Source organism: Brachycentrus maculatus, unplaced genomic scaffold, assembly GCF_059751285.1.
Source record: "Brachycentrus maculatus isolate JH-2025_06_01 unplaced genomic scaffold, ASM5975128v1 h1tg000408l, whole genome shotgun sequence".
Taxonomy (NCBI): Eukaryota; Metazoa; Arthropoda; class Insecta; order Trichoptera; family Brachycentridae; genus Brachycentrus; species Brachycentrus maculatus.
The window spans coordinates 379,105-395,198 of NW_028281157.1; the positions used below are offsets into that span (position 1 = coordinate 379,105).

Here is a 16,094-nt window from a genome sequence, read left to right on the forward strand (position 1 = left end):
AATAAATATAAGTGATTTTTTCACTGCCATATTTATTCAATATTACCCTGGACTGGTATCTGAAGCGGAGGGCTGATCACCTTTCCTTCATGTGTAAACGATCAAGATAACACTGCGTTTTTATGACGCAGTGCCCTATGCACCATTGGGGTGCGGATAAGGGTTTGATTGGTTGATTATCATTGAAAAATTATTATTAATATTAATATAATAAATCTAAAGATAATCATGATTCGACTTAAGAATATTATTACGTAATATATTATGCATCACCATTTGTAATAAATTAGATATATTCGTTAGCAAAGTATTGACTATAATTTGTGTTCCTTATTTCAGATAATTATTAATGTACAAAGTATTCCTTAAATTATTTTAACGAAAGACTTTACCGAAAGCCAGACGGAGTAGAACAATTTCAACCTGGATTTGATATTGCATTACAGACGACAGTTCAGAAATAGATTTGTGCACACACGTCACTAAATAAAATAAACATTCGAACAGATGTTAAATATTGACAACACATTTCAAAGCAAAAACATTTATCCTATGCGATAAACAGTTTTTTTTTAATCGACGAAAAACTTCTCTTCGGAAATTGTCTGAAAGAAAATGAGGGTCGACGTTCAGCTGTCAGTTTAAGGTAGCCATATTTTCCAAAGACTTTTTTTGTAAAAATCCATCGTATCTCGTATTAAAGGGAAAGATTTTTCTCGATTCCATTTTCTTATTACCTGTTTTATTTTAGGACTTTCAGGACTCGAACAAAACGCTACCCACGGAGGCAAATTTTCTACGTACTGGAAATGTACTTAAAGGTTTAGAAATAAAACGCAGAAACAAAAATAACGTTATCGAGATAAAATTAATTTTTTTTAACAGGGATATTCACTAATCTTCATTTTGGTGAAAAGGTTTTTGTTTGACTTGGGCTTCAGCTATACTTTTAGCTATATTTCAATATAAAAAAATCATGAAGCATTTTTATATTTAACCTAATTCTATTAATTAAAAGCTACAAAAGGAAACATAAATTGGGATTATTTTAGATTTTTAAAAACCTCTAAAAAAGTCGGTACGAAATCGTAAATTTTCAGCTTTACAAAAGCAGATTTATTATGAATTTTAACTATAAACTCTTCCATGAAATTAGGAATAAAACAGTTCATAATGAGTGAATGACAATAAATCCATTTTTAGACATCTTAACATAGATGAAGAAGAAAATGGAAGTCTACAGGGCTCAAGAACGTGTATAATGAGATCACTTAACCAGCCTATGACAGGTCATAGGCCCTGTAATTACCCAGATTTACATATTCTTCTTCATCTGTTAAAAGATGTAAAAATAACTCCTAACTGGAGAAAACCCAGATTTGTGAATAAGTATTTGGACATAGTAAAATTGTTGTGATTATAAGCACATTTTTAATTTATGTTTTACTTAGTAAATACCACTGTTTCTTAAATTCTATTGTGACACGTGTTTCGATGGATTCCGCATCATTTTCAAACACCGTTTGATGTTATATAATTACTAAGTAAAACTTAAATTAAAAATGGATAAATTTTACCACAAAGTGACCGCCGAATCAATTAATGAAATTATAAACTCATTAAAAAATATATTTCAATATTAGCAGGGGATGAAAAAGTAGGTATATATTTTTTGAAAAGTGCGAATATGCTACGCGAAAATGAAATGATCGATTAGCGTCCGACGCGCGACGTCCCTGGCGGTGTCGGACACGCGAGGAAGCTATATCGGCCCGATCCAAAATACACTCACGCAAGACGCGATTCTATTCCCGTCCGTGCGGATTTCTCGGGAAATGCACGGGGCATCCCATCGCGGACGCTTCCCGGGTTCGTCGGGTCGGTCCACTTGTCCTATTTGGATGCACTTTGCCAGTCACAAGGTCATTAACACAGCGGCCGAAACCCGTTTTCGCGCACAAGAATCTATATTCAAATAAACGTGTTTCTTAAAGGTTTATTTTGTGACGAAATGGCCTCTCGGGGAGCGCAAAGATTTTCGTCAAGACGAAACCAGTTGTAGATAATTATTGTAAAAAAATATGCACGATGTGATGAGTTCATCTATCGTCTTAGCTGCCGACCGATAAGAGGAATAAATTAGTACAAGAATAACTACGCATTAAGCTAAATTCGGTGCATTGACTTTTCGATTTGCACACAACGAGATCGGCTGATAGCATAATATTACACGCTTGTGGGTTTTCTGTATCGGAAGGTTTTCCACAAGTCGCGAATAAAATCTCTCACCATCCGCTACTTTGTATGATTGTAATAATAATAAAATAAATCGAGTACCTTTACAACGCTGTAATATTATAATATAAAATGATAATAGCATTGAAATAAGCTGTTATTTTCATATTATTTTTTGACATCTCTTCAAAGGTGAAGAAGAATATGGAAGTCTAGGCATTTACGGGGCTGAAGACCGTCATAGGCTGGTTTAAGTGATCACTTAATACCAATACACACGTATAACATTCACCAATTCTACCCATTATTACAACCACACTATACAAATTCTTGGAAGTTCTATATATATGAACCAATTTTAAAACATTATTCTTGAATCACTAAAACTTCACTAGAGACATCTATTGGTGAGATGAAAAGAAGTTTTTTATTGAGCAGAAACTCTTTTATTCGTATGTGAGGTCCGAATGATGGATAATAATCACACACATGAGAAACGCCAGCCCCGTAAATGCCCAGACTTCCATATTCCTCTTCATCTTTGATGAGATGTCAAAAAATAATATGAATATAACTCCTGTAGTTGGAGATAATCCAGATTTTGTGGACAAGTATTTGAAAACACTCAAAATGTTGTAAGGTGTTATTCATCATAATTTACATAAAATTGCAAATGACAACAGTTGGTTATTACCACTTGAGTTATATTCATTTTATTTTAACGACTAGTTTCGAAAGCAACAGATGCTTCCACCTCCAGGTCTGACTATGTTAATACTATATATAGTTTATATATAAAACCCAAGTGGTAAAAAACAAGTGTTGTCATTTAGAATTTCATCATGTCTTACTACAAAGTGAATGCCGAAACAATAAATAAAGAATTTTTCATACATTATATAGTGAACTGCAATAAAAATATCCTTTATACAACTTAATACCAAAATAATCAAGTTTTTAGACAAAATTACGTACATCAAGGCAAGAGTCTAGTGTCTTAAAGCTTTTGTTTGTAAAAATTTATTGATTTCTTTTGAAATAAGCAAAGTAATAATTACTGTCCGCCTCCGTAGTGTAATGGTCAGCACGCTCGGCTACCGTTCTGGAGGTTCCGGGTTCGATTCCCAAGGGGGGTAAAATAAATATAAGTGATTTTTTCACTGTCATATTTATTCAATATTACCCTGGACTGGTACCTGAAGCGGAGGGCTGATCACCTTTCCTTCATGTGTAAACGATCAAGATAACACTGCGTTTATATGACGCAGTGCCCTATGCACCATTGAGGTGCGGATAAGGGTTTTATTATTATTTATTATTATAATAATTATTTTTAATTAAGTGAAATTTTAATGCAATATCGGTTATATTTATCTAAACAACTCTCCCTCTCTCTCTTTCAAAATGCATTGAAATGCAAAAATCAATACTAAGCATAGAATTTCAATGTTGAAACCACGATTCCATCACAAAATGAAATGAATATTTGATATGATGAAATTCGTTAAATCCAATATCGAGATATAATATTAGAAGCAGTAGAAGCAGAAGACAGTACATAGTTTTAATTTAATAATAAAACCCTTATCCGGTGATTGATGAAGAATATAAACATTTATATTCTTCATCAAAGATGAAGAAGAATATGGAAGTCTGGGCATTTACGGGGCTGACGACCGTCATAAGCTGGTTTAAGTGATCACTTACTCACGTGTAACATTCACCAATTTTACCCAATATTGACAACCACACTACTCGAATTCTTGGAAGTTCTATATAGTTTAACCAATTTTGAAACATTATTCTTGAATCAATAGAACTTCACTAGAGACATCTATTGGTGAGATGAAAAGAAGCTTTTTATTGAGAAGAAACTCTTTTATAAGTATGTGAGGTCCGAATCTCGGATTATAATCATATACATGAGAAACGCCAGAAAATATCATTTTCATTTTTATTATTTAAGCTTATAATTTGACAAGATAATTTAATTTATTTATGAGGGTCGTCAGCCCCGTAATTGCCCAGACTTCCATATTCTTCTTCATCTTTGATGAGATGTCAAAAAATAATATGAAAATAACTCCTGTAATTGGAGATAATCCAGATTTTGTGAACAAGTATTTGGACACACTCAAAATGTTGTAAATATGTATTTACATTGGATACAAAATATTTTTAATGTGACTAATTTGTACTGCTGAAATATGTATAAAAAGGTAGAATGGGTACGTTCACTGCTATCTAAAATTTGATCATAGATGTACATGTGTGAAAATAAAACGTCGAATGTATGTATACGTATGATTTCCAAAAAAATGAGTCGTGTGGTTGTCAATTCCATACCCATAACGGTAATGTTACACGTGTATAAAGTGATCCTTAACCAGCCTATGACAGGTATTAAGCCGTGTAAATACCCAGACATTCATATTCTTCTTCATCTATACTGAGATGTCAAAATGAAAAAATAAGAAATTTTCTTACGCACGCTTAAAATTCAAGAATGCTTAAAATTCAATTTTAGGCCGAATATTTTCTGAAATGCGTAGAAAAAATAAAAACATAAAAACCAAAACTGATTTTAAACGCATATTTTACAACGCCATGTCTCGATTGCTTACGACAGTGATTATTTATGTCCACGTCACGCGTACTCGTCGACCAATGAGAGGTGTTAAAAATCATCAATTATGACGTTGGCATATCGCTCACTCCTTTCAAGAACGTCATAAATCAAAAATCGTCAATTTTCAGTTGTGCACGTTTTCTGAATGCCCAGAAAATGTACAATATCCCTGCAAAAGCGGTATATTTTTAACTTTATATTTACCCGCTACAGGGCAGAAAGTGTTGTTTTTGCATTTTGAAGAAAAGGAATTGTTTAATTATTTTTTTAAATTTACTAAATATTTTTCAAATCGAGAAAAAAAATTCAAGTTTTACCTAAAAAGATCTATTGCACAGTAAAAAGTTCAATAAGTGGGTTGATATTTATTTTTAATACATTGTATTATATTTTTAAACTTTAAAAACGTGCTTCTGAAAAATCAAGTTTTATGATTTATGACGTTCTTGAAAGGAGTGAGCGATATGACGGGAACAAAAATACAAACTGTTTAAAATCATAGCGATGTACTCGTATATGCGAAGATATTTTTTCAATTTCGGCTTGTATTTTGATGTACCATTGACATTGAAATCTGAATTAAACGATAAATCTAGCCAAAAAAGACAAGAATAATAAATATACCATTATTATACATTGGTGACCAAATGTATTAGGCACCCCCTACAGAATTGGTTTATGTCTTTAAATATAAATTCTTGCAATCTTTTCGGATTGTTTCGTATTTTGATGAATTTAACCTATTTCTTATTCCCTGTTATCCCGACCTACGACAGTTAGGGGTGTGGTTTATTCAAAAACTCTCTTTTTACTACTTTCAAGGGTCAGTTTTATACGTGAAACATTGCTCTCCAGTTATTTCATCAGTAATAAAGTACTTTTTTTGTACTTTTCATTTAAACCTTCATTATTTTTATATTAAAATGCCAAAAAATCTTGATTTGAGTGAAACTGAGCGGTCTCAAATAATTTTATTGAATTCAGAGGGGTTGAGCCGGGTAAAAATAGCTAAAAAATTCAATGCTTGGTCTAAATAATTTTTTAAATCAGTTTCTTATGAAAACTGCAAAATTTTGCAACCACTGTATAAATTATATGTTTTTTTTTAATGTACCTAACTATATAAGCAGTTATCCATGAAACTAATATTTAAGTGAAATCGATGTACATAATATTTACAATACATTATTAATATTTTTTAAGTACAATCGACACGCAATGCTATACAGCCTTAGCCTACAAGGTTAGATAGTGGATTATATTTGTAAATAAAATTAAGAGTCGGGTGATTAGCGTAGCGAACGCTTGGTATAATACCACTCTGCCATAACTTGATTCCCATTTTCAAACACAAGCCGCTTAAGCTTACTTAAAAATAATATTAAAATGTTGAACAAACTAACCAACTAACCATCACGCCGCTTCCCCGCAGGGGCAGGCAGAGAGAATAGAACGTCATATCACCCTATCTTTGCAAACATTCTTCGCCTCTCCTACAATCATGCATCTCTTCATACATACCCGCCGATTATTTGAACTCCTGACCCGGCCGCTTTCAAGTAATAGACATACCTGATTGTGCCAAGTTTTCCTCGGTCTTAATATTAAAATATTAGCACATATTTGTAAATATCAAAGTAAACAAATATTTCTAGTAAAAATATGTGTATATATTTATCGATTATACATTTAAACCTATTACGTGATGTTATATAATTATTGGTCGTGTATTATTGAAACAATAAGTCTCCTACACAAAGATACTCACATATGCCACAGGTTATCGCCATGTGAACTCCGATGATTGACACAATGAAGATCGATTACGAATCAGGACGTAACACACGTGATACGTGCGTATTACGAGGATACCAGAATACTTAAGAAGATATTGATTAATGGCAGAAATTAAGCATAAACTTAAATAATGAAATGTTATACAAAGAAAGCGGTTTTCTTTGTTTAGTATAGCACCATTGTAAATTTAAACAAGTGTTAATTCTGAGAATTATATAAGTGTAGCATAGAGTTGCCATTCGACCCGATACGTCAGAACAAGACGTAGTCATTGTTAGTGTCTATACGTCTTTGAAATTTAAGAAATTTTATGGTTATAAAAAAATCTGAAAATCTGAAAACAATGGAGCGAAAACTCCACCCTTTCGTCGAATATAATTTTAGGAGTATTGGAAGTCGTTAAAAAACAGAAAACTGAAAATAAATACAAGCGAAAATATCCACCCTCACAAATTATTTCTATCCTGAAAACCCCTGAAAACCTAAAGAAAGAGTAAATTCTCCATCCCCTCCTCCGTTTACAAGAAAAAAACCATCGACATTTTAGTGAAAATGTCCCAATGTGATCTCGAGAAAATATGGCAGCCCTAGAGGGTATGTATGGATTGGTATTAAACACCCACCCCATCCAGAGTCCTCTACATTTCGTATTTTTGTTTGCGAGTTTCAAGTCCAGATTTGGATTCTTAATTAATCAAATTACATTACGCAAATAACAGTAATGTAAACTGAAAGAAATGTTTTTGTTCACAGTATAGTTTTATAAAACATTTCAGTATTTACATTTGTTTATGATATAAATAAAAAAATCTCACCTACAGACTGCCTATGCGTGGGCATACAATATAATAGGATTACAGATTTTACATATCTACAGTATAAAAATAATTACGGTGTAAATAAGGAAAACAATAAAATAAGGAACAGGAAAAAGTGGAAGATTTTTAGCCTGATCAAATTATCAATTTACTATTGACAATAATACATATTTTATAGTCATCCGATGTATATATAATCCAACGCAAAAATACATTTGTTGAAGAAAAGATGGGTTAGAAGGAAAAATGCAAGGTTGAGGTAAGAAGGATAATGAATAAAATCAAGAAAGGTATGTATTTTTAGATGGGATTTGACCATGCGGAACGATTAAGCGAGGTAAGAACGATAAAACAAATTCACGAGGATAATATGGTTTGATGAAGAAATCAAGAAAGCCTTTGAATAATCATCAAACAGACAGAAATAAATCATTTTGAGTGTGTCCAAATACTTGTTCACAAAATCTGGATTATCTCCAATTACAGGAGTTATTTTCATATTATTTTTTGATATCTCATCAAAGATGAAGAAGAATATGGAAGTCTGGGCATTTACGGGGCTTACGACCGTCATAGGCTGGTTTAAGTGATCACTTTACACACGTGTAACATTCACCAATTCTACCCATTATTGACAACCACACTACTCAAATTCTTGGAAGTTCTACATATATATATGAACCAATTTAGAAACCTTGTTCATGAATCACTAGAACTTCACTAGAGACATCTATTGGTGAGATGTAAAGAAGCTTTTTACTAAGCAGAAACTCTTATATTAGTATGTGAGATCCGAATCCTGGATTATAATCACACACATGAGAAACGCCAGAAAATACCATTTTCATTTTTATTATTAAGCTTATAATTTGACCAGATAATTTGTTTACAACATTTTGAATGTGTCCAAATACTTGTTCACAAAATCTGGATTATCTAAACAGAAAAAAAGTTAGATAATCCAGATTTTGTGAACAAGTATTTGGACACACTCAAAATGTTGTAAATAAATTATCTGGTCAAATTATAAGCTTAATAATAAAAATGAAAATGGTATTTTCTGGCGTTTCTCATCTGTGTGATTATAATCCAGGATTCGGATCTCACATACTAATATAAGAGTTTCTGCTTAGTAAAAAGCTTCTTTACATCTCACCAATAGATGTCTCTAGTGAAGTTCTAGTGATTCATGAACAAGGTTTCTAAATTGGTTCATATATATATGTAGAACTTCCAAGAATTTGAGTAGTGTGGTTGTCAATAATGGGTAGAATTGGTGAATGTTACACGTGTGTAAAGTGATCACTTAAACCAGCCTATGACGGTCGTAAGCCCCGTAAATGCCCAGACTTCCATATTCTTCTTCATCTTTGATGAGATATCAAAAAATAATAAGAAATAAATCAAGTCAGTATAATCGGTGGATGTCTATTTGGAATGAATAATATGAAAGACCTTAAAATGGACGAAAAGAGAGTGGTGTGTTCCTCTCTGCCTACCCTTACAGAAGGGATAGTTAGTTAGTTAGTTTGCAATTTATTTGATTAGCGCCTCCATTTGGTAACTGGCCTTTACAATCCTTAGCATGCTGTAGTCTGTAATTTGGCAAAATTGGACCTGAACGCTTTCTTACACGGAAAACCTTCGGACTTGGGAAAAAAGTACATGAATATTTCATTGCGAATACTATACACATAGGTTTATGTTCTATGTCTGATAAGGCCGAGGTTCTTAAGAGCCAAGTTAAAAGGCTGAGATACATCAAGGAAGTTAATTTAATAGATCAGAGAGAAACATACCGAAATATCTAGGTTGAAAACATTTAAAATACAGAGAAAATGTTTACCGTAAAATGAATGTCTCATATGGAATCATGGGGTGATATGTATGTATAAGAATTTAATAATTTATTACTAGCAGATACATAAAAACAAATACAACAAGACTATTCATACTTCTGATTTTTATAAGTGCACGAATATTTATAAGCGAGATACGACGTGGTGAACTTTGACTATTTGAACTGTCGCACTGATATAATTTTAAAATCAAGGGCAATGCAAATATTTTTCAAGTACACTGTTAAACAATTACGCAAACGAATTATCTAGATAAACAGAGTAAATTGGTCTCCAGCGATAGTATAAACTTAAAGACGTAAAAGAAAATCAACACGATAAAATTTCAATCGTTAAGATTTTATGTAAATTGAATGATAATTAAAAACATGAAATGCTTGGAATTTTACAATTATCTGTGGCAATTAAAAAAGTAATTAAAAACGATAGTAAGGTAACTTAAGATCAATACGTTTTTTCAAAGAGGTACATTACATACGAAATATATTGTATGCAAACTGCTAGACTTTATAATCAACTAATTTCCAAATGAAAACTATACTTTCTTTAATTAATAACATTCAAGAATCATACGAAACATTACTTCATACTCATAGAATCCTTACCTCTCCTTCCTGGTCCCTTTTTGTTAATTTTCTTCACAGCAAGCATGAAATGACTAAATTTGTTTACCAATTGTTATTTTTGTATACTTTTTACATCAAATTCCTTTTGTAAGCACTATTTGCCCAATTACCAATCATAATGGAAATAGTACAAACCGAAAACATTCATACAATACTGTATTCGTCGGCTGGAAGATTCTGAACCATAGTAATAAGCCTGCTTATGTATCCATTGTGCTGTAATGTACACGAACTTAAATAAATAATAAAATATACAGTTGTTTCCAAAAAAATATTTTTATGAATGTAACAACGATATTTTTATATTTTGTACGCCTCCGTAGTGTAACAGTCAGTACGTTTGGCTACCGTTTTAGAGGTCCCGGGTTCGAATTCCAGTAGTCAATTAAATATACGTGATTTTTTTACCCCAATATTTTTTCAATATTACCCTGGACTGGTACCTGAAGCGGAGGGCTGATCACCTTTCATTCATGTGTAAACGATCAAGATAACACTGCGTTTATATGATGCAGTGCCCTATGCACCATTGGGGAGCGGATAAGTGTTTGAAGATTTTGAACAACATAACATTGTTAAGTAATTAATTAAAACCATATCCGCTCCCTAGGTGGAGCATATGGAGTCCACAAACTGTCTCCAGGCTTTCTGTCGGCTGCCAGTTCCCTTGCATCCTCCCAAGTCAGATCCGCGTCCCGAAGTTCTGACGAGAACTGCCGACGAATAGTCAAGTAAGTAGTATTATTAATGGCTATTAGTGGTTTATATAAGATTTATATCAAAATGATATTAAAATATTCTGCTACGAAAAATGCATAGTAGCATCATTAATTCGTTATATAGGGATGAAAATAAAAGTATGGGAATGAATGGTTGGCTGTGATTTCATTTCGATGGACTTTACGTTAGCCCTAATGATGATATTCAACTTTATCCACATAATGTTAGCAGTAATGAGGAAATACGCAGTATGAATACAAAGAGCTTGAAATAAATTCCTACTCTGTAATTTGTAAGGAAGACTCGATGACAAAGAGCTACAACAAATGTACACAAAGGAAATCGGAAAAATCATACTTTCAAATGATTGTGCTTGTTAACCCGATGGTTGCCAGAGACGAGATATCTCGGCAAATGGCGGAGTGCCCGTATGGCCAGAGACGAGATATCTCGTCAGTACTTTTGATGACGTATTACTCCGCAGTTTTAACTCATATTGACAATCTGTCAAAAACGGAACATACATTGCCATCAGTTGAAGTTGTCACAAAATATTTTATAAAGTTTTTAAATACTTTTAAGTGATTTATCGGTATCACTTTCAGCTGACAGTTGACAGATGTCATTAGGGCTACCACTCAAACCACTTGAAATATTGATTATTTTAATCGATTGTTTTGAACGCCAGGGGTTTTTATTTTGCTCAATTTTTTTGTGTTTTTCTTATTATTTTAAAATATTCCATTGATAAATAATAGTTGTGTGTTAATATTAAATTTAATAAAAACTTGCGTGTGCGACTTAGTGTGACAACCCTGAAAATTTGAAACTGGTTTAACTTCAAGAATAAAACTCTAACAATCGATGCGGGATATAATATTTGGTAAGTAAATTATAATTCAATAAAAACAACAAAAAAAAAATCTTTAGACAACTTTTTTTTTTCAAAAAAATACTTGGCCTGTTGAGCACTGCGGCGTAATTTATTTGCGGCCATGAAAAGGTTAAAGGAAATTTCTAAACGTTAATGTCAAAGTTCAGTAGGTTATATTACAAGTAATTCGGTTGTTATGACGAGTCTTTAGCAATGAAATATATTATTTAAATGCAAAATGTTTTCTATTCATAAATAACCTTTTGAACTTAAGCCATACCGTCATACGAAGCTCTACTCGGATGGAGTTCTTCCTCGAGCTCTGGAGCTGGTGTTACCCCATTACACTACTAACTAACCATCACAGGTAGGCAGAGAGAATAGAACGCCACAATACTTTGTGTTTGCAAAACTGTTCTTCGCCTCTTCCACGTTCATGTATCTCCTCATACATATCCACCGATTATTTCGACTCCTGACCGCTTTCAAGTATTTGACATACCTGATCATCCCAAGTCTTCCTATGCTGCTTTTTTCAACTACATTCGCCTCATAAACTTCTTTTCCCGTTCTTTCCTCACTCATTCGTTCCACATGTCGAAACCATCTCAACACACCTTTTTTTAAAATTTTATCGATAATGCTTATCTCAGCTTTACGTTCAAACCTTATTTCACCATTCGAAAATCTATCATACATCGTTTTGCAGCACATTCACCTGAGAGATCGCATTTCAACTGCATTCAGTTTACTTTCATCCTTCTTTTGCCAACTACATGCTTCACTTCCATACATTAGGGTTGGAACCAGGACTCCGTTGTGTACTGCCAGTTTACCTTTCGTGGAAAGGTTTTTAAAAGTCATTATCAGCGACAAGAAGTATTATTGTTTTGAATTTTAAAATAAATAATAATTGATTCCGAAATGGTTTCCAATACAATGAGATGTGAAATGCAGATGTATTCTCTTTTGCATCCCAAGGTGCACAATTCAATTTAATGGGTTGATAAAGCGATATCTTAATTGCTAATTAAACGAAAGCAATGTGTGGTGTATAAATCAATATTTGTCTTTTCAAAGTAACTGCTCCAAAAAAATATTTAAAAAAATAATAATAATATTCCTGTCAGAAACCCTTCTTCTACAGATAGGATGTAATTTTGAAATACTAATTACAAATCACCTCAACATTTCAGAAAAATAACCTACAAGATAGAGAGGAAAACATTTTTGTTAGATAGTTTATTTTTGTTCACATATTTAGTATAATATATTCATCGCCAAACCGCCAATCTCATGGTCAACAACTTAATGTGGAATATTACTTCTTTTTTTGCTCGTATATGTATGTAGTATTATTATTAAGGTACACGAAAATGCTAATACAGGATGGCATAAAATTGACCACCCTATCGGAAGATGTTATATCTTTTGCAAATGGCGTCGTACGTCAATCATATTTGACATTTCGCTCACTCCTTTCAAGAACGTTATAAATCAAAAATCGTCAATTCTTAGTTGTGCATGTTTTCGGAATGCCCAGAAAATGTACTATATCCCAGCAAAAGAGACATATTTTTATCTTAATATTTACCCGCTACAGGGCAGAAAGTGTTGTTTTTGCATTTTGAAGAAAAGGTATTGTTTATTTATTTTTCTAAATATACTAAATATTTTTCAAATGGAGAAAAAACCTTCAGGTTTTACATAAAAAGATCTGTTGCACAGTAAAAAGTACAATAAGTGGCTTGATATTTATTTTTAATACATTGCATTATATTTTTAAACTTTAAAAACGTTCTCCTCAAAAATCAAGTTTTTTGATTTATGACGTTCTTGAAAGGAGTGAGCTGTTTGTGAATTAAACAGCTGCAATTTACAGATTCGGAGTGGCGCAAGATCAATCATCCAATTATGTTTTTGAGTGACTTTTTTCTAAATATAAAATTAAAAATTGAGTGATGGATATCTTTATATGGGCATAATATTTTTTTTGTCAAGTGGAAAAGATGATTCCCAACAAGTGGCTGCCGCCAGTGCCGATACACATTTGTGCTCATTTTATCAATTTGTTTGTATATTACAGCTGTCTAGTTCATAAGTGTCAAATATGATTGACGTACGTCGCCATTAGCAAAAATTATAACATCCTCCGATAGGGTGATCAATTTTGTGCCACTCTGTACATGCTTTGTATCAGAGTCAAACAAATATTGAGAAAACATTAAAACCACGATTATATAATAACAGCACATATAATAAATGTGTATTAGAAAATATTGTAAATATCATTGTACAGTATTCTTTGACAAAATTTCAATAACATAATACTGTATACGGAAACGAACGCGGCTTTCGTGGCTTAAAGAAGCCGTAGGTATACAAAAAGGTTGTTATTAACAAAGCTACCAAATTATGTTGCATTTTGAACGGAAAATAAAATTCATAGAAAATCGGTATTTTCATGTAAAGTAACACAATAATATAATAATACCTACTATTACCACTGACCCTTATCCGCTATCCACTACATCTAATTTATGAAATGTTAAGTTGGTCGTTAATCATTTTACAATATGGTATATGAAGGGAAGGGGATCAATCCTAAGATTCAGGTACCAGTCCAGGGTAATATTAAATAAATATTAGAGTGAAATAACACTTATATTTATTATGATCCCTCTGGGAATCGAACCACTACAAATAATCCTCTACCTCCACATTCTATTTTTCCGGAAATTTGATTTGTCCGCCTCCGTAGTGTAATGGTCAGCACGCTCGGCTACCGTTCTGGAGGTCCCGAGTTCGATTCCCAAGGGGGGTAAAATAAATATGAGTGATTTTTTCACTGTAATATTTATTCAATATCACCCTGGACTGGTACCTGAAGCGGAAGGCTGATCACCTTTCCTTCATGTGTAAACGATCAAGATAACACTGCGTTTATATGACGCAGTGCCCTATGCAACATTGGGGTGCGGATAAGGGTTTTATTTTTTTATATTTTTTATATATTTTTCATACGGCGATTTTTCTGTACGAAGCTGTATTTAGGCTTCTGTAATGTAGTATTTTGGCCACATTGAGAAATTCAGGGTCTTGCCTACTTCACACGATGATCCAAGGGAAGGTAGGAGGAACGCTTAATAAATCCCTCAATTTTTTTACGAAGCGACCTTCCGCATACCATTAACATAAGGGCGAAAGCATGTATACGAGTTCCGAAGATTTTCCCTTCGGAAAAAAAACGAACTGCGTGGTACAAAGTTTTCCAACTCCAAAGTGGTACCGATTCGGAAAACGTATGCATGCTTGGGGGCTAATTATGTATTCTGTAAGCACTCATTATTTTTCAATACATTTCCAACCCCTTCAGATATTTTTGAATCAAACATATTTATCTTTATTATTATTAAGAACAGTATTTTGGCATACATGTTCTATCGTCGTATATTATTAGGTATTCTCGTTAGCTGCCGCAGAAATTCACGATGATGTACTCGCATAAATATTTGCTCAAAGCAGTAGTACCATGCACGGATATTTCGTCGATTCTGTGTTTATTTGTCACGGGTCTTATCATCTTGTTAGCTCGTCACCGTTATGTAACGTGTAACCTTCGGTTGATATTCATAACTCAAAATGACTTATTGCGTTCGCAATATTTTTTCATATATACAAAAAAAAACAGGATTATGACGCGAATAAGCGCTATTTCTCGGAACATAGCCTTTAAATATCTTACTACGCACGATGATGGCTACAGCTCGAATGCGGCAAACGTGTGCACAAATGTAAACACACGGTGATAATCACATACCATGACGTCATTTATTTACAATCAATTTATTTGATAAGGAAGTATAGTAGTTCGTCTTATTGTTTTGTTATTGATCATTATCTAATTGAGACTGCGAGTGACAGTCGATAGAGCCGACGAAGGGGAGACATTCGCTTAAGAAGTAAGGATGTTTAATAATATTGATGCTATACGTACTTGGGAACATACCGTTCAAGGACCAGATGTGGGAAGGCAGCGAATGCGCCGCGTATACTCGACCCAGCGCCAGCGAGCCCCCCGGAACCGCAGCCGCCTCCTCGGCCGAGCTGGAGTCCGTCTCGGGGCTGGCGCCGGCCGACACATCGTAGCTCTGCGAGTTCGCGGGGATCGCGATCGCCTCGTGCGACGCGTGCAGGTCGGGCACGGACGACAGCGAGCGGGCCCGCTGCCTGTCGCTGGACACCTGGACGCCCGGGATGGCCCTCAGCAGACTGAAGCCCGTGCTCCCCGCGACGACTTCGGAACTAGAGCTCGTCGAAAAAGTTCTGGTCCTCGGACTCTGCCCGCCGTTTGCAGTGCTCGCTTTAGCACCCATCACAAAACTCGATTTATATTCACATATAAACAAGACGTGGATGTCAATTCCGCTCGAAAATGTACAATGTTGTCGACGGAACTCATGAATTTCGCGTTAAAATACCGCCCTTGACAGAAGGCGACATTTTGCACAGAAACAAATGGCCGAGACGATAAAG

The 16,094-nt window shown here is 33.8% G+C and overlaps 1 protein-coding gene across 2 annotated transcripts in view; it reads right to left on the bottom strand.

Moving 5' to 3' along the window:
• LOC148302796 (E3 ubiquitin-protein ligase ZNRF1) overlaps positions 1-16,087 on the bottom strand; it is a 170,348-nt gene extending 154,261 nt beyond the window's left edge. The window contains exon 1 of one of the 2 annotated variants that reach the window (XM_088271000.1): positions 15,568-16,087. In XM_088271000.1, the coding sequence (XP_088127126.1) occupies positions 15,568-15,934 (367 nt within the window). In that variant the 5' untranslated portion in view covers positions 15,935-16,087. Of the gene's footprint in view, positions 1-15,555 lie in introns of both variants that reach the window. The other variant, XM_088270999.1, reaches the window with a different exon arrangement.
• Positions 16,088-16,094: the final 7 nt, after the last annotated feature.